At 42.7% G+C, this 18744-nt stretch overlaps 1 protein-coding gene across 1 annotated transcript in view; it reads right to left on the bottom strand.

The window, feature by feature from the left end:
* The window catches only part of LOC140493878 (mucin-6-like), a 385697-nt gene that overhangs the window by 72258 nt on the left and 294695 nt on the right, over window positions 1-18744 (bottom strand). Inside the window, exons 19-21 of the mRNA XM_072592872.1 lie at window positions 15365-15417; window positions 14993-15102; window positions 14486-14515 (exon numbers count right to left, since the gene is read on the bottom strand). Coding sequence (XP_072448973.1) covers window positions 14486-14515; window positions 14993-15102; window positions 15365-15417 — 193 coding nt within the window. The remainder of the gene's footprint in view (window positions 1-14485; window positions 14516-14992; window positions 15103-15364; window positions 15418-18744) is intronic.

The raw sequence follows: 18744 nt of genomic DNA, 5'->3' as shown, positions 1-18744 counted from the left end.
GGGTCAAACTTTATATCAAAATTATTCAAGGAACTTATGGGACAGCTTAAGAATAAAAAAATTCAAATCTACCACGTACCATCCAGAGTCACAGGGAGCCAAAAAAGATGGCATTCAGACATTAAATACCATGTTAAGGACTTATAGTCAAGACTATCCAGATGATTAGGATAAGGAAATTTCATTTGTACTTTTTGCAATCAGAGATGCACCACATGAATCAACCAAATTCAGTCCATTTGAATGAGTTTTTGGGCATGAAGTGAAAGGATGACTAAATTTGATGAAGAAGAAATTGATAAGTCAGCATTCAGAAACCGCATATTTGGACTATGTGTCAAAGTTTTGTGAATTATTAAATAAAGTGGGGGAATTGGCTAGACAGCATTTAAAAGTATCACAGCATACAATGAAACAGGAAGCAGATAAGAAATCAAGAGCTTGCAATTTTGCTGGGGATAAGGTGTTAGTGTTACTTCCAGTGATAGATGAAGCTTTAAAAGCAAAGCTTAGTGGACCTTATCAAGTCAAAAGGAAATTGAATGAGATGAACTATTTAGGCAAAAGTGAGGACTGCAGATGCTAGAGTCAAGAGTGTGGTGCTGGAAAAGTACAGCTGGTCAGGCAGCATTCGAGGTGCTGGAAAATCAATGTTTCGGGCAAAAGCCCTTCATCAGGAAACTATCTGTTAAGGATTCCAGACAGAAAGAAATGTCACAGACTGTGTCATGTGAATATGATGAAAAGGTATTTTAATAGGTAAAGAAAGCCAAAATAGTCTGTACAACACAGAGTGAAGAACCAAGTTCAGAGGATTCTGAATTGGACATTCCTCAAGTTAAATTGGACAATGAAGTCATCAAAAATTTGGGATAAATTGTCGAGTTACGTTCCAGGGGAAAATCTAAATGACCTGAAAGAGTTATTACAATCACATGGGGAGATATGTAAAAATAAGTTGGGAAGTATTAACCTAATTATGCATGATGTCAATATAGGAGATGCTGTTCTGATTAAGCAACATCCTTAAAGGCTTAACCCTCTAAAGTTGGCATAGGTTCAAAAGAAGATGGGAATGCATGCTCCAAGACGACATAGTCAAAGAGAGTTACAGTGACTGGAGCTCACCCATAGTAATGGTGCCAAAACCAGATGGTACCCAATGGTTATGTGTGGAATACAGCAAAGTCAATGCCATTACAAAGACTGATGCATATCCGATTCTGCGTTTGGTAGACTGTGTTGAAAAGGTCGGAGAAGTAACTTTTATTTCTAAGTTGGACTTGCTCAGAGCATACTGGTAGGTACATTTGTCTGAAAGAGCGAATACAATTTCAGCTTTCATAATGCCAAATGGCGTGTATCAGTTTAGTGTCATGCCGTTTGGTATAAAAAATGTGCCAGCCACGTATCAGAAACTAACCAATAAGGTAATTGCTGATTACCCAATTGTGTCATATATATAGATAAATCAGTGATTTTAAGTCACACATGGAAGGAACATTTGCAACATTTATTAGACTTGTTTGATCAACTTCGGAAAGCAGGCTTGGTGATAAACCTGGCTAAAACTGAATTTGCCAAAGCCCAAGTCACCTTCCTGGGCCATGTTACTGGACATGGACAAATAGCCGCATGGAATGCAAAACCAAAAGTATTTGGGGAGCTTCTCATACTATCGAGAAAAAGAGCAGTACTACGATTCTTGTGATTCAATGAATTGTATTGAAAATTTGAACTAAAATTTAGCAGTGTGGCTCATCCAACCAGATATCCCAACCCGATCTAGTCCCACCTGCCAGCACCCGGCCCATATCCCTCCAAATCCTTCCTATTCATATACCCATCCAAATGCCTCTTAAATGTTGCAATTGTACCAGCCTCCACCACTTCCTGTGGCAGCTCATTCCGTACACGTACTACCCTCTGTGTGAAAAAGTTGCCCCGTGGGTCTCTTTTATATTTTTCTCCTCTCACCCAAACCTATGCCCTATAGTTCTGGACTCCCTGACCAGATGGAAAAGATTTTGCCTATTTACCCTATCCATGCCCCTCATAAATTTGTAAGCCTTCATAAGGTTACGCCTCAGCCTCTGACGCTCCAAGGAAAACAGCCCCAGCCTGTTCAGCCTCTCCCTGTAGCTCAGATCCTCCAACCCTCGCAACATCCTTGTAAATCTTTTCTGAACCCTTTCAAGTTTCACAACATCTTTCCGATAGGAAGGAGACCAATATTCCAACAGTGGCCTAACCAATGTCCTGTACAGCCACAACATGACCTCCCAACTCCTGTACTCAATACTCTGACCAATAAAGGAAAGCATACCAAATGCCTTCTTCACTGTCCTATCTACCTGCGACTCCACTTTCAAGGAGATATGAACTTGCACTCCAAGGTCTCTTTGTTCCGCAACACTCCCTAGGCCCTTACCATTAACTGTATAAGTCCTGCTAAGATTTGCTTTCCCAAAAAACAGCACCTCGCATTTATCTGATTTAAACTCTATCTGCCACTTCTCAGCCCACTGACCCATCTGGTCAAGATCCTGTTGTAATCTGAGGTAACCCTCTTCACTGTCCACTACACCTCCAATTGTGGTGTCATCTGCAAACTTACTAACTGTACCTCTTATGCTCACATCTAAATCATTTATGTAAATGACAAAAAGTAGAGGACCCAGCACCGATCCTTGTGGCACTCCACTGGTCACAGGCCTCCAGTCTGAAAAACAACCCTCCACCACCACCCTCTGTCTTCTATCTTTGAGCCAGTTCTGTATCCAAATGGCTAGTTCTCCCTGTATTCCATGAGAGATAACCTTGCTAATCAGTCTCCCATGGGGAACCTTGTCGAACACCTTACTGAAGCCCATATAGAACACATCTACCGCTCTGCCCTCATCAATCCTCTTTGTTAGTTCCTCAAAAAATCAATTCAGTTTATGAGACATGATTTCCCACGCACAAAGCCATATTGACTATCTCTAATCAGTCCTTGCCTTTACAAATACACATACATCCTGTCCCTCAGGATTCCCTCCAACAACTTGCCCACCACCGACGTCAGGCTCACTGGTCTGTAGTTGCCTGGCTCAAGACTTGAATGAGAAATGAATGCATTTGGTGGCAGGAGTAAAATAGACTGAAAGAGAGTTTAGCAGTGCATGTTTGCATGATTATTGTCAATGTGATGTATATGAGTGTTGTAAGGGGTCTTGAAATGAAGCATCTTTGGATACTGATGGTTCATTTTTTTTTAAAGGAGGAAGTATGATGATGCTGGTCCTTTAACAAGGTTAGGTTGTCCTTGTTTATTTTTGAGGAGGTCGTAAAGATACAGGTTCCAAGATGTCTGGGGTTGATCTTCTTGAAGAACCTTTTATGATTAACAAAAACACGAGTACAATGAAAGGTGAGTGGTCAGTTCGACCAGCTCAGCTTTTGCCTGGTTTGGGTTTGGTTTGGTTTGACTTTAGCAGGCAGTCAGTTGTGAAGCTACTGCACACAAAGAAAACCCAAAGTCCATGCTGATCCTCCCTCTCTCTGATATCTCTCCTGTAAGACCCTGGGTTTGATTTTACCTTTTTCGCCAAGGGGTGTTTATGGGGATTTTTGCAAGTATTTGGAACAGCATCATGAAGTTGGGATAGTCTGTTGGGTTTTTGGATAGGTTAAGTTATTCAGTATTCTGTTCACTCTTATTTATGTTTCCTTCAGTAATCTTGTAAATAAATTCTGTTTTGTTTAATACTAAGTAGTTTGACCAGCCAAATGTTTCCTGGAATATCCACTTATGCCCGCTTAAAGCAACTAGCAAGGTTAGGGTCTGGGCTACCTTCTTGAAATGTTTGAAGGGGTCTGGTGCATAACAAAACACAAGAGTTTTGAATTCCCAATATTTAGTTAAAATAAATTATGGCTTTGCCATGTGGATGTCAAACATACAGTCTGACAATTCAAAGAAAAAGGAGGAGTTGAGAGAGGTGCTGGTGAGATACCGTTGGATGCCATGATTATTGTGAAATCTGTTGTTATATTTTCAGAGGATGTTATCGATAGATAGCATGTAAATGAGAAATAAAACAGGGCCAAGGACAGGTCTCTTGGTGAGACAATGTTGCAGGAGAGGAAGATAGCCATACCAGGAAATGTTCTGGCTATAGATGGATAAAAAAGAATGAAATCAGCTAAGGGCAGTTCCACCTGCTGGATGATGATTGGAAGGGATGGAAAGGGATATGTGGTAAACAATACCAAACACTGTTGTTGAAATGGATGAGAGGAAATAGTTTACAGTGGTCATAGCTGTATAGAAAATAATTTCTAACATTGATAAAGTCTGTTTAAGTATGGAAGGAGGGGCAGGAAGCTGACTGAAATCAATTGGCAGAGTTGTGGAAAAATAGGCACAGAATACAAAGGCAACAAATTATTTAATTAATGGCACTGGCAGAGTAGTTCAAAAGTCAGTCCTGAATTTTTTTGATGGGTGGGGGGAGGATTGAAAGCAAATTTAAAGAGGAGTGAAATGAGACATCATCTTTGAAGATTGAACTTATAACATCAGTTAACTGGGTGGTCTGTCATTTAGAGTGAATACAGCTAGAATATCAGGAATTGGTCACAAGAATAGGATGTGTTTGAAGAAGTCAGGATGGGAGCCAGGACAGAACATAAAGAAATACACAATTTCAGAGCCAACACAGGAGAGAATCTTAGAGAAAGTTTGATCCAGTGGGGGAGGGAAAGCAAGGAAGTAGAAAAGTATCTCATTAGATGGCCTCAATTTTTGAGACAAATAAATCCAAATGCACTTATTATTACATTGGAATAAGGACTGATATATCTGGAAAAATCCTTTTGAAACTTTTCACTTCAAAAAACTTCGCATCAGGATAGAATTGCAGGAACATCAAAGGGAATAACAATTCATATCACATGAGAGGCGATGCAATTGCTTGGTTAGTGGACTCTGATCAGGCAGTACTTCTTGCTTTATTGATTCATGGGATGTTGGCAGCACCTTTCTCCATTCACTAATTGCTGAGATGGTAGTGATGAGGTTGTGAACTGTGACAGTCCTTAGGGTGTTATGAAAGTGCTGTTAGGAAGGGAGTTCCAGGCTTGTGCATCCATAACCCTGAAAGAACACTGATATATTTCCAAGTCCAGATAGTGAGAACTTGCAAGTTTCCATGCAAATTGTCATTTCAAATGGGAGAGATCATGGGTATGGACGATAAGAGAGATCAAGTAACACACGCACGGTGGCACAGTGGTTAGCACTCCTGCCTCACAGCGCCAGAGACCCGGGTTCAATTCCCGCCTCAGGCGACTGACTGTGTGGAGTTTGCACATTCTCCCCGTGTCTGCGTGGGTTTCCTCTGGGTGCTCCGGTTTCCTCCCACAGTCCAAAGATGTGCAGGTCAGGTGAATTGGCCATGCTAAATTACCCGTAGTGTGATGTAGGGGTATGGGTGGGTTGCGCTTCGGCGGGGCGGTGTGGACTTGTTGGGCCGAAGAGCCTGTTTCCACACTGTAAGTAATCTAATCTAAACAAATATAGCTTTGCCAAAGAGCATGATAAGAGAAGTAAGAAAAAATGTCTGAAGGAAGTGTGACAATAGAAGTTCTTAATAACTGCAGGCCAAAAGCAAAACAAAATTCAATTTATCTGCTTTCCACTCCAAATATTTTGGCCACTCTGGTGAATCCTTGAAGAAATTACATGTCTTGTTATATATTTAATAGCAATTTAATTTATTTTTTTAAAATCAATCAGTTCAGGAGGAAATTACATTACCAATGAAATTAATGTGTTTATTATAGTAGTCACTTTACAAAAGCAGTTTTATATTACGTAAGAACAATATACAGGTCCTTACCACTTCTGGCATTCTTTCACTATTGTCTCATGGGGATGATAGTACACACCACTGAATTCACAGGAGCACTCTTGAAGATAGACACATTGATCTCTCTCATTCAATACCATTCCATATGGACATACACAGCCAGAGATACACTTGGCTGCTAACTAAAGAAGAAGAAGTGAATTGACAATCAGAACAGTATGCATTTAATTGAAAAATGTAGGAATCCACACAGTAGCATTAGAGATGAGCAAAGATCATTTAAAAAACAAAGACTGATGAACAGAAGGCAGTAACAGAGATCCAAGAACAGGACTGCTGGAGACCTAACACCACAACAGGCCTGACATCACAGTGAAGATGATGAGGGACAAACAACACTAAAATGCAAGAACTGTTCAAAATCTTCGGCTATCAATTTACTTCTCCAGTACTATTCCTTTATTGGTACTAGTTTCTCCTAAATTCCTCAATCTCACTACATCCTTGGTTATTTACTGCTGCAAGAATATGTTTTGACCATTGCAAAGCATGTACCTTGTCTCTGACATTTTCTTATTTATCATTATAATTTCCTCTGTCTTTGCCTACAAAGAATGCCTGTTTACTTTTGCTCATTGCTTGTATAGAACGTCTATAAAAAGTTCTTATTTTTTGATTGCTCATTTTTCTTGCTTTTAAGCTTTCACTTTCTATTTCATTTTGCTTCAGTTTTCTTGATTACTTTTACTGATTTCTAAGTATTCCCAATCCTCAAACAATTTCAGGACAGCCTCATGAATTGTAAGATAGTAAATCTCAAGAAAGAGGGGGAAAGAAAGCAAAAACTCTAGCACTGTCAGCCTGATATTAGCAGGTTTTTTTAGATTAGATTACCTACAATATGGATCACAGCACTGGTAGTAATCTCGAAATAACTACTTTTGAGATCCTACATTTCAACTTTCCTCCTAATTCTCCATATTCTGCTTTTAGGATCTCATCCTTTTTTTTAACCCATGTTGTTAGTATCAATGCGCATTGACCAAAAAAATCTTTGTTCCAACAAGTCCACAGGCCCCTTGTTCCAACCAGTCCACGCTGACCCTCCAGAGAGTAACCCATCCAGACCCTATGTTGACCCCTGACTAATGCACCTAACACTGTAGGCAATTCAGCATGACCAATTCATCTAACCTGCACATCTTTGTGATTGTGGGAGGAAACTGGAGCGCCCAGAGAAAATCCACGCAGACACGGGGAGAATGTGTAAACTCCACACAGACAGTCGCTTGAGGAGGGAATCGAACCCAGGTCCCTGGTGCTGTGCTGTGAGGCAGCAGTGCTAACCACTGAGCCACCTTCCTGCCTATTGAAAAATGCTGGAAGTTATTAGCAGGAATGTGATAACAGAACACATGAATGGTCATAATATGAACAGGCAGAGTTGAAAAAGATTTATGATGGGCATCTTGCCATTAATGTACTTGTTAAAAAAGTTTGGGATTGCAATTACTTGTGTAGTAAAATGGGCATCTGGGACTTTCAAAATTGAATCTATAAAGATACCAGACAAGGGGTTATCACACAAAATTAAAGTTCATGAACAGATAGAAGATTTCTTCTTGTTGCTGACTTAGTTGAGGGGTCAAGTATCACATATCCAGGTTTGCTGACAATGGAAAGTTATGAAGTAAAATGAGCTGTGAGGAGAATGTGAAATGGCTAAAATTGACAGGACAAGACCATGGAACTAAAGTAGGAAAAATGTAAATAAAATGGTACAATGACGTTACAGGAGAGCAGATAGGTAATTGATTGGTATTTCTCCTTTGTCTCTTAGGAATCAGATATTGAGTTATGATGGTAAAGACGCTTAAAAACTTTACATAGATAATTAATATTTTATAACTTCAAAACTAAAATTGTTCACAATAGTGTTAAGGGATTCTAAATGTTTGTCAAACATAAACAGGACAAAGATTTTTTTGGTCAATGCGCATTGGTACTAACAACATGGGTTAAAAAAAAGGATGAGATCCTAAAAGCAGAATATGGAGAACTAGGAAGAAAGGTGAAATGTAGGACCTCAAAGGTAATTATTTAGAGATTACTACCGGTACAGTGAACTAGTCAGAGTAGAAACAGCAGGCTAAAAAGAATGAACATGTGACTGCAATGACAGTGTGAGGGGGAGGGTTTTGGATTCACGGGGCATTGGGACCAGTTTTGCGGGAGGTGGGACCTGTACAAACTGGATGGGTTGTACCTGGGCAGGACTGGGACTGGTGATCTTATGGGGATACTTGGTAAAGTTGTTGGGGAGGGTAAAAACAATAATAGCAGATGCTGGAAACCAGATTCTGGATTAGTGGTGCTGGAAGAGCACAGCAGTTCAGGCAGCATCCAAGTAGGTTCGAAATCGACGTTTCGGGCAAAAACCTTTCATCAGGAATAAAGGCAGTGAGCCTGAAGCATGGAGACATAAGCAAGAGGAGGGTGGGGGTGGGGAGAAAGTAGCATAGAGTACAATGGGTGAGTGGGGGAGGGGATTGGATAGGTGGAAAGGAGATAGGCAGGTAGGACAAGTCCGGACAAGTCATGGGGACAGTTACTGAGCTGGAAGTTTAGAACTAGGGTGAGGTGGGGGAAGGGGAAATGAGGAAACTGTTGAAGTCCACATTGATGCCCTCGGGTTGAAGTGTTCCGAGGCGGAAGATGAGGCGTTCTTCCTCCAGGCGTCTGGTGGTGAGGGAGCAGCGGTGAAGGAGGCCCAGGACCTCCATGTCCTCGGCAGAGTGGGAGGGGGAGTTGAAATGTTGGGCCACGGGGCGGTGTGGTTGATTGGTGCGGGTGTCCCGGAGATATTCCCTAAAGCGCTCTGCTAGGAGGCGCCCAGTCTTCCCAATGTAGAGGAGACCGCATCGGGAGCAACGGATACAATAAATGATATTAGTGGATGTGCAAGTAAAACTTTGATGGATGTGGAAGGCTCCTTTAGGACCTTGGATAGAGGTGAGGGAGGAGGTGTGGGCGCAGGTTTTACACTTCCTGCGGTGGCGGGGGACAGTGCCAGGATTGGAGGGTGGGTTGTTTGGGGGCGTGGACCTGACCAGGTAGTCGTGGAGGGAACGGTCTTTGTGGAAGGTGGAAAGGGGTGGGGGGGGGGAAATATATCCCTAGTGGTGGGGTCTGTTTTGAGGTGGCGGAAATGTCAGCAGATGAGTTGGTTTATGCGACGGTTGGTAGGGAGGAAGGTGAGTACCAGGGGCGTTCTGTCCTTGTTACAGTTGGAGGGGTGGGGTCTGAGGGCGGAGGTGCGGGATGTGGATGAGATGCGTTGGAGGGCATCTTTGATCACGTGGGAAGGGAAATTGCGGTCTCTAAAGAAGGAGGCCATCTGGTGTGTTCTATGGTGGAACTGGTCCTCCTGGGAGCAGATCCGGCAGAGGCGGAGGAATTGGGAATACTAGATGGCATTTTTGCAAGAGGTAGGGTGGGAAGAGGTGTAATCCAGGTAGCTGTGGGAGTCGGTGGGTTTGTAAAAAATGTCAGTGTCAAGTCGGTCGTCATTAATGGAAATGGAGAGGTCCAGGAAGGGGAGGGAGGTGTCAGAGATGGTCCAGGTAAATTTAAGATCAGGGTGGAATGTGTTGGTGAAGTTGATGAATTGCTCAAACTCCTCGCGGGAGCACGGGGTGGCGCCAATGCAGTCATCAATGTAGCGGAGGAAGAGGTGTGGAGTGGTGCCGGTGTAATTATGGAAGATCAACTGCTCTACGTAGCCAACAAAGAGACAGGCATAGCTGGGGCCCATACGTGTGCCCATGGCTACCCCTTTGGTCTGGAGGAAGTGGGAGGATTCAAAGGAGAAATTGTTAAGGGTGAGGACCAGTTTGGCCAAACGAATGAGAGTGTCGGTGGAAGGGTACTGTTAGGGACATCTGGAGAGGAAAAAATGGAGGGCTTGGAGGCCCTGGTCATGACGGATGGAGGTGTAGAGGGATTGGATATCCATGGTGAAGATGAGGCGTTGGGGGCCAGGGAAACGGAAGTCTTGGAGGAGGTGGAGGGCGTGGGTGGTGTCTCGAACGTATGTGAGGAGTTCCTGGACTAGGGGGGGATAGGACAGTGGGGCAGGAGCATGCTGAGACAATGGGTCGGCCAGGGTGGTCAGGCTTGTGGATCTTGGGAAGGAGGTAGAACCGGGCAGTGCGGGGTTCCTGGACTATGAGGTTGGAAGCTGTGGGTGGGAGATCTCCTGAGGTGATGAGGTTCTGTATGGTCTGGGAGATGATGGTTTGGTGATGGGGGGTGGGGTCATGATCGAGGGGGCAGTAGGAAGAGGTGTCCTCGAGTTGACGTTTGGCTTCATCAGTGTAGAGGTCAGTGTGCCAGACTACCACTGCGCTCCCTTTATCCGCTAGTTTGATGGTGAGGTTGGGATTGGAGCAGAGGGATTAGAGGGCTGCGCGTTTTGAGGGTGAGAGGTTGGAGTGGGGGAGGGAGGTAGACAGGTTGAGGCGGTTAATGTCCCGGCGGCAGTTGGAAATGAAGAGGTCGAGGGCAGGTAATAGGCCAGCGCGGGGTGTCCAGGTGGATGCAGTGTGTTGGAGGTGGGCGAAGGGGTCCTCGGAAGGTGGGCGGGAGTCCTGGTTGTGAAAGTAAGCTCGGAGGTGGAGGCGACGGAAGAATTGTTCGTCACGGCGTGTATTAAATTCATTGATGCGTGGACGGAGGGGGATGAAGGTGAGTCCTTTGCTGAGGACTGATCGTTCGTCCTCAGTGAGGGGGAGGTCTGGGGGGATGGTGAAAACACGGCAGGGCTGGGAGTTGGGATCTGGTGTGGGTGTAGAGCTGGGAGTGGGGGCGGAACCTGTAACTGGAGTGGGTGTGATGGTGGGGGGAATGGGGGTGGAGTCATGAGCAGGGGTAATGTTCCCCTCGGGGTTCTGGGGGGTGGGGATAGTGACAGTGGGGTCTGTGGGGGCATGTGTGGCAGGTGGGTGGGAACCAGAGAAGTAGGGTAGTATATGCAGAAATTGAGGGAGAGGTAGAAACCAAGGCACACATTACTAAGAACAAGAACAGACAGGGAAACGCTGCTGAAAAGAGCAGAGGAGGTGGTCTGAAATGCATGTGTTTTAATGTGAGAAGTATGGTAAGGTAGTTGAACTTAAGAGATTTGGTTAGTACTTGGAACTATGACATTATTGCAATTACAGAGACTTGGCTGAAAGATGGATCGGACTGACAGCTGAATGTCCCTGGATTTAGATGTTTCAAGTGTGATAGATAAGGAGGTAAAAGGGGTTGGGGAGTTGCATGACTGGTAAAGGAGTAACTCACAGTTGTACTGAAGGAGGATACATCAGAGGACTCGTACAGTGAGGCAATATGGGTAGAACTCAGGAATAGGAAAGGTGAAATGCTGGGGGTATGCTACAGGCCTCCCAACAACCAGCAGGAGATAGAGGAGAGAATATGTAGACAGATTTTGGAAAGATGTTAAAATAGCAGGGTTGTTTTGAGGTGGGTGATTTTAATTTCCCCTATATTCACCGAGGCTCACTACACGCTAGAGATTGAATGGAGCAGAATTTGTAAGGACCAGTCAGGAGGGATTCTTGAACATTATGTAAACAGTCCAACCAGGCAAGGGGTTATACTGGACATGACTTTGGGAAATAAGCTTCAGCGGGGGAGCATTTCGGGTGTAATGACCATAATACTGTGAGTTGTAATAGACTCATGAATTGGGATGATAGTAGTTCTCTGGTGAAGGTGTTAAATTAAGGGAAGGCGAACCGCAACAATATTAGGCAGGAACTGAAGAATTTTGATTGGAGGCAGCTTTTTGAAGGTAAATCTACATTGGACATGTGGGTGTATTTCAAAAAGTAATTGATAAGAGTTCAGGAGTGGCATATTCCTGCAAGAATGAAGGAAATGTATGGCAAGTTAGACAAAGTTTTGATGACCAGGGATGTTATGACCTTGGACAGAAAGAAAAAAGTAAGGTCAAGGAGGATAGGAACTGATGAAGCCCTTAAAGTATATTAGGAAAATAGGAAACAACAAACAAGGAATTAAAAGAGTTAAACGGGTCATGAAAAGTCATTAGCAAACTGGATTAAGGAGAAGCCCAAGACTTTTTATACTTATATTAAGAAAAAAGGGTAGCCAGGGAAAGGATTGGCTGACTCAAAGACAAAGGAGGGAATCTGTGTGTGGAGCCAGAAGAGGTAGGTGAGGTCCTAAATGAATACTTTGCATCGGTATTCACCAAAGAGAAAGAATTGGTGGAGGATGATCTCAGGGAAGGGAGTGTTGACTCTTTAAGCTAAGTTGCTGTTAAAAAGGAGGATGAGTTGCGCATCTTAAAAAAAGTATTAAGGTAGATAAGTCCCCAGTTCCTGATGCGATTTATCCCTGAATATTTGAGAGGGGCAAAAAAAAATTGCCGGAGCATTGACAGAGACCTTTGTGTTCTCTTTGGCCACAGCTGAGGTCACCGACGACTGGAAAATAGCCAATGTTGTTTCATTGTTTAAGAAGGGTAGCAGGGAAAATCCTGAAAATTACAGGCCTATTAGCTTCATGTCGGTGGTAAGATTCACAGTAACAAGAGCTGTACGCGTTTAGAAGTAAATGGACTTATTCGCGATAAACAATTTGGTTTTGTGCAGAAGAGGTCGTGACTCACTAACTTGATTGAGTTCTTGGAGCAAGTGACAAGAGAAAAGCAGTTGATATTGTCTACTTGGACTTCAGTAAAGTTTTTGACAAGGTCCCTCAAGGCAGACTGGTACAAAAGGTGAAGTCACATGGTATCGGGGTGAGCTGGCAAGATGGGTACAGAACTGGCTTAGTCATAGAAGACAGACAGGCAAAAGTGAGGACTGCAGATGCTGGAAATCAGAGTTTAGATCAGAGTGGTGCTGGAAAAGCACAGCAGGTCAGTCAGCATCTGAAGAGCAGGAAAACCGACGTTTCGGGCAAAAGCCCTTCATCAGGAATAGAGTCAGGAAGCCTCCAGGGTGGAGAATTAATTGGTAGTGGGGGGTGGGGGGGCAGGGGAGCTGGGGAGAAAGTGCAAAGAGTACAATAGGTGAATGGGGGTGGGAATGGAGGTGATCGGTCAGAGGGGAGGGTGGAGCGGATGGTGGGGGGAAGGGAGATTGGCAGGTAGGACAGGTCATGAGGACAGTGCTGAGCTGGAAGGTTGGAACTGAGGTAAGGTGGGGAGAAGGAAGCTGGTGAAGTCCACATTGATGCCCTGAGGTTGAAGTGTTCCGAGGCGGAAGATGAGGCATTCTTCCTCCAGGTGTTGGGTGGTGGGGGAGCAGTGGTGGAAGAGGCCCAGGACCTGCATGTCCTCAGCAGAGTGGGAGGGGGAGTTGAAATGTTGGTCCACAGGGCGGTGGGGTTGATTGGCGCGGGTGTCCCGGAGATGTTCCCTGAAGCGCTCTGCGAGGAGGTGTTCTGTCTCCCCAGTATAAAGGAGACAGCATCGGGACCAACGGATACAATAAATGATATTGGTGGATGTGCAGGTGAAACTTTGATGGATGTGGAAGGTTCCTTTGGGGCCTTAGATGGTGGTGAGGGAGGAGGTGTGGGTGCAAGTTTTGCAATTCTGTGGGGAGGGTGCCAGAATGGGAGGGTGGTTTGTTGGGGGGGGCGTGGACCTGACCAGGTAGTCATGGATGGCAGGGGTAGAAGGATGCTTTTCGGAATGGAGGGCTGTGAGTAGTAGTGTTCCACAGAGATCAGTGCTGGAATCTCATGATCTACATAAATGATTCAGAGAAAAATGTAATTAGTAAATTTGTGAAAGATACAAAGTTTGTCAGAAAGTGCAGCAGAACATTGATCAGTTGGAGGCATGGGCTGATAAATGGCAGATGGAACTTAATTCAGACAAATGTGAGGTGATACATTTTGGAAGGTCAAGTACAGGTGGAAATTATACAGTGAATGGCAGAACCCTTCAGAGCGTGATTTGCAAATGGATCTGGGTGCACAGGTCTACAGGTCACGAATGGCATGCTTGCCTTCATTGGAAGGGGCATTGAGTATAAGGATAGACAAGTTATGCTGTAGTTTTATAGAACTTTAGTTAGGCCACGCTTGGAATATTGCAAACAGTTCTGGTCACCATACTACCAAAAGGATACAGAAAAGATTTACCATGATGAAGCTAGGTACGGGGGATTTTAACTATGAAGAAAGGTTGGATAGACTGGGTGTGTTTTCACTGGAACCAGGAGGTTGCGGGGTGACCTGATGGAAGTTTATAAGATTGTGAATGGCATAGATAGAGTTGAAGGTATGAGGCTTTTTCCCAGGGTGGAGGGGTCAATTACTAGGGGACACAGGTTCCAAGTGTGAGAGGAGAACTTTAAAAGAGATGGGCGAGGCAAGTTTTTCACACAAAAGATGACAATTGCCTGGAATGTATTGCCAGAGGAGATGGTGGAAGCAGATACAATCGTAGCATTCAAGGAGCACCTGGAAGAATACATGAATAGGAAGGGAATAGAAGGATTCAGACCCTATAAGTGAAGACAGTTTCAATACGGAAGTGCAAAAGGTGGCAGTGTAGGCTTAGAGGGCAGAAGGGCCTGTACCTGTGCTGTATTGTTCTTTGCTATTTGTACCTGAGGAGGAGTAAGTCAAAAGTAAAAAGGATATTACGAAGAAATTAGCAACAGAACATTGATCTTATATAGTTTTTACTCAAAATATTAGAATTTATTTTTGTTTTTCACATTTTTACGAATACCTTCAGCATTTTCATCTCTAACACAAGAACATCTGGTTTAAGTGCTGACCTCATTATTGTGAACAAAGCTACTAAAATGAAATACAAACTAAAAGAGAAAAGCAATTACAAAATATTTTTACATTTTTCAGGACAGTCACTGTCCAAGACCTCAGACTCCTCTCAAAGTTCTTCATAACCGATGAAGTTATTTTGGACTGTTATAATGTAGGAAATGCATATACCAATTAATGCACATCAAACTTCCATAAACAGCACTGTAATAGTGACCAGATAATCTGTTTTTAGTTCTGTCAGTTTGTGTCTTTACTTTTTGGATAAGCCTTGAAGTTCCATACTACGTTTTACTCACACAACGTGTTTCTGTAGCATGCATCTGGCATGTTGGTAGATAAGCTGCTCCATATTCACCATTTTTTCCATTTGCACAATCAAAGTAAATTTTAGGATGGTCACACAATTCTATGGGAAAATATATTAACATGTTGTTACTAAAATACATATGCACAAGGAAATCTTATGGCTAGTCAAACTCATACATTAGAATGGCTAACGGCTCACTTCAGTCTAAAATTATTATTCTATTAAGCACCTTGGATTAGACATTTAGAGAGAAGTTAAAATCCAAAATTAAAATGTAAGACACAATGGTTAGATTATTTTCATATTTTGTATGTCTTTTTCTCATCTGTTTTTAAAATAATTCAAATGAAATTATTCATACCTTCAGGGGCGAAATAGTTGCCAGAGCATTCAACTTTCCCATTGTTACAAAGGCTGGGAAGAGAAATAAGGTAATGGAATAGTATGAGAGCTATAGTAATTATATAATTATATATTTCAAATTCCATCCTTGTTCAGCTGTAAAGTTAGGAAACAAAGAAAAATTGAAGGAAAATTGTACTAATTAGAAACTTGTCCCCCTTGATCATACCCAAAGTTAAAGGTTGGTTAATCACAAACGATACCTACCTGGTGCAATTTGTCAATTACTGCTTTAATGAATCATTCTTGTTATTTATCTGTGTTGCAAAGCTGCTTTAGGAAATGTTGGAGCCCGGAGAATGCACACCACTTGGAAAGCCAACAGCATTGTTATGAGAACTCCCAGATCAAATCTGAAAAGTTCTTCCTGCTATTAGATTTGATTTGACATTGTTGAGCATTAAAAGTTGATTTTAAAAATTATGAAATCAATCATCAGATAGGAAGGCCAGCTACATAAGGGTACCTTAATCTGATGGTAAAGTGATTGAATATTTTGTGGTGGATGCCTTGTTTGCCTGGCATTGAAGGAAAGTTGTGAAGATTGTCTTAGAGAACATGGTAAGTCAATTCTAGCAGTTCTGTCCACAGGATGGGGTTATAATATAAAAAGAAACATAACGTCTTCAGCAGAGGAAAAGTACAGGAAGGATACGTGTTTTTTGACCATTTAGATTACTTATTAGATTAGATTACTTATTAGATTAGATTACTTATAGTGTGGAAACAGGCCCTTCGGCCCAACAAGTCCACACCGACCCGCCGAAGCGTAACCCACCCATACCCCTACATCCATATCGACCCCTTACCTAACACTACGGGCAATTTAGCTTGACCAATTCACCTGACCTGCACATCTTTGGAATGTGGGAGGAAACCGGAGCACCCGGAGGAAACCCACACAGACACGGGGAGAACGTGCAAACTCCACACAGTCAGTCGCCTGAGGCAGGAATTGAACCCAGGTCTCTGGTGCTGTGAGGCAGCAGTGCTAACCACTGTGCCACCGTTCATTTAGTTGACCATTGCACAGTTCCTTTCACATTATAATGTCCATTTTTTAAATGAAAAAGTAGTAGCTATCAGCATTATTTTCTCACCATGAATGTCTCCCCAACATATATTTCCTTTCACAGTTCACAGGCATTTGTTCAGAAAATTTGAAATTGATAGCAGCCTGATATTGACCAGATCAGACCCCTTCAAAAATATTTTAAGAAGGTAGACTAGACTTTAACTTTTTCTTATTTTAAAGGCAAATGTAAAGTGCCTCAGATGCAATATGACCAGTCAAAGTACTCAACATTAAGCAAAACATCATTTATTTAAACACTGTAGTCAAAATACAACCAAAGAAAGGAATTTAGAATAATTTAACAGATTGGAAACTTAACAGAATAATAGATACAATAACTAGTACTAATTAACTGTTCCAGTATTGGAACATCCCATAAACACACTGCTTGGCAAAAAGGATGATTCAGATACAGATTCTCACATACAGTTCTCCAATCCAGCAGGAAACACATCAAGAAAATTGAGAGAGAGTAGCAACCAAGAAGCTTTGGGATCAATAAAATGTGGAGCTGGAAAAAGCACAGCAGGTCAAGCAGCATCAGAAGAGCAGCAGAGTTGATGTTTCGAGCAGGACCCTTCATCAGTCCTCATTTTATCCATATTTTATTGACTGATTTTCCAGCACCTGCGGTCCTGACTATCTCCAATTTACTGAAGCTTCCAACTCTTTTGAGAGCCTAATATCTTCTGATGTTTCTGACAAAACCAAAACCCACAAATCTGAATCTGAGATAGTTGGCCACATCCATTCAGGATGTTAATAGAACTCAAAGCCTCCCAAGATGTTTACTCAAGTCATCTTCTCAGTAGCCAGTTTGGCACCTCTCTTTGAAAAACAGAAAACAACCTCTTAATGTGACAGGATTGTCACAACTTCAACAAATAGAATCTGCTACTATGGTCAGCACGGTGGCTGAGCTTAGCACTGCCACCTCACAGCATCAGGGACGCAAGTTTGATTCTAGCCTCAAGCAACTGTGTCAAGTTTTGCATACTCTCCCCATTTCTGGATGCTCTGGATCCTCCCAAAATCCAAAGATGTGCAGGTTGGCTGGATTTGCCATGGGAAATACAAGGTTAGAGAGATAGGGTAGGGGTGATGGGTCTGAGTGGAATGTTCTTCAGCAGGACAATGTGGACTCGGTGGGCCAAATGGCCTGCTTGCACTCTATAGAGATTCTATGATTCTACCTCAAGAAAGAAAAGTCTTCATACTTAGCATAGGGGCAAAACTCCAATGGGGATATCAGATTCAAATTACTGTTATCATTCATGAAGGTTCTCAGAAATAACATTTTTGCAAGTAAATATGGCGTTTAACAGCCAATTATGAATTATCCACCTAAATATTATTCTATGCTTCACATGATATACTGCAATTATTCTAGAAGTCTCCTTCAGGTTTATACTGGTGTCTCCCCGGAACAGTCCAAGTAATCAGTAATCACTTGCTTCACCTTTAGGCAAAAGGTGTGGTAAGAACACATCTATATGATGTAGTGATGTTGAATTTTACTCTGAGCTTCAAAGATCACATCACTGAAGTTATGGAGAAGGTGGTTGCCAGAAACAGTGTCTTAACAAAATGGCCAGAAAACATTGGGATAGATACATGAATAGGAAAGGTTTGGAGGGATATGGGCCAACAGCAGGCAGGAGGGACTAATTTAGTTTGGAATTATGTTCGGCATGGACTGGTTGGACCGAAGGGTCCGTTTCTGTGCCATGTGACTCTATGACCAATCCTAAATAGGGAACTGAACCAAAGACCTCATCTTGGCTTGTGCTGTTTAATGCTGAATATGCCTATTAAGTCTCAGAATGCTTTCCCAATGCAAATTTGAATTCTGTTGTCCATGTAACCATTATGAGCTACCTGAGAGTTAAGGGACTTAACAATCCAGATCTTTTTCAATATATAATTTCAGTTATATCACTCTGTAAACCTTTGCTATAAATTCTGTGTCTTATGATCTTATACTCCACAACCACCTGATGAAGGAGCAGCACTCTGAAAGCCAGTGCTTCCAAATTGACCTGTTGGATTATAACCTGGTGTTGTGTGATTTTTAACTTTGTACACCCCAGTCCAATAACAGCATCTCCAAATCATAGCTACCTGAGACCTACTGAAATGGATAATCTGTACTGCTTTCTGGAAAATAGGCAGTCTTGTTATTCTTTCTTCCAGAAACTAAGAATCTGAAGTTGAAGGTTCTTACATAATGTCCAGCTTCGTGACTGTAACTTTCACAACTGTCC

The sequence above is a fragment of the Chiloscyllium punctatum genome, chromosome 22 (assembly GCF_047496795.1).
Source record: "Chiloscyllium punctatum isolate Juve2018m chromosome 22, sChiPun1.3, whole genome shotgun sequence".
Lineage (NCBI taxonomy): Eukaryota > Metazoa > Chordata > Chondrichthyes > Orectolobiformes > Hemiscylliidae > Chiloscyllium > Chiloscyllium punctatum.
The sequence above is the reverse complement of the archived record's forward strand: the minus strand, read 5'-3'. Positions and strand labels throughout refer to the sequence as shown.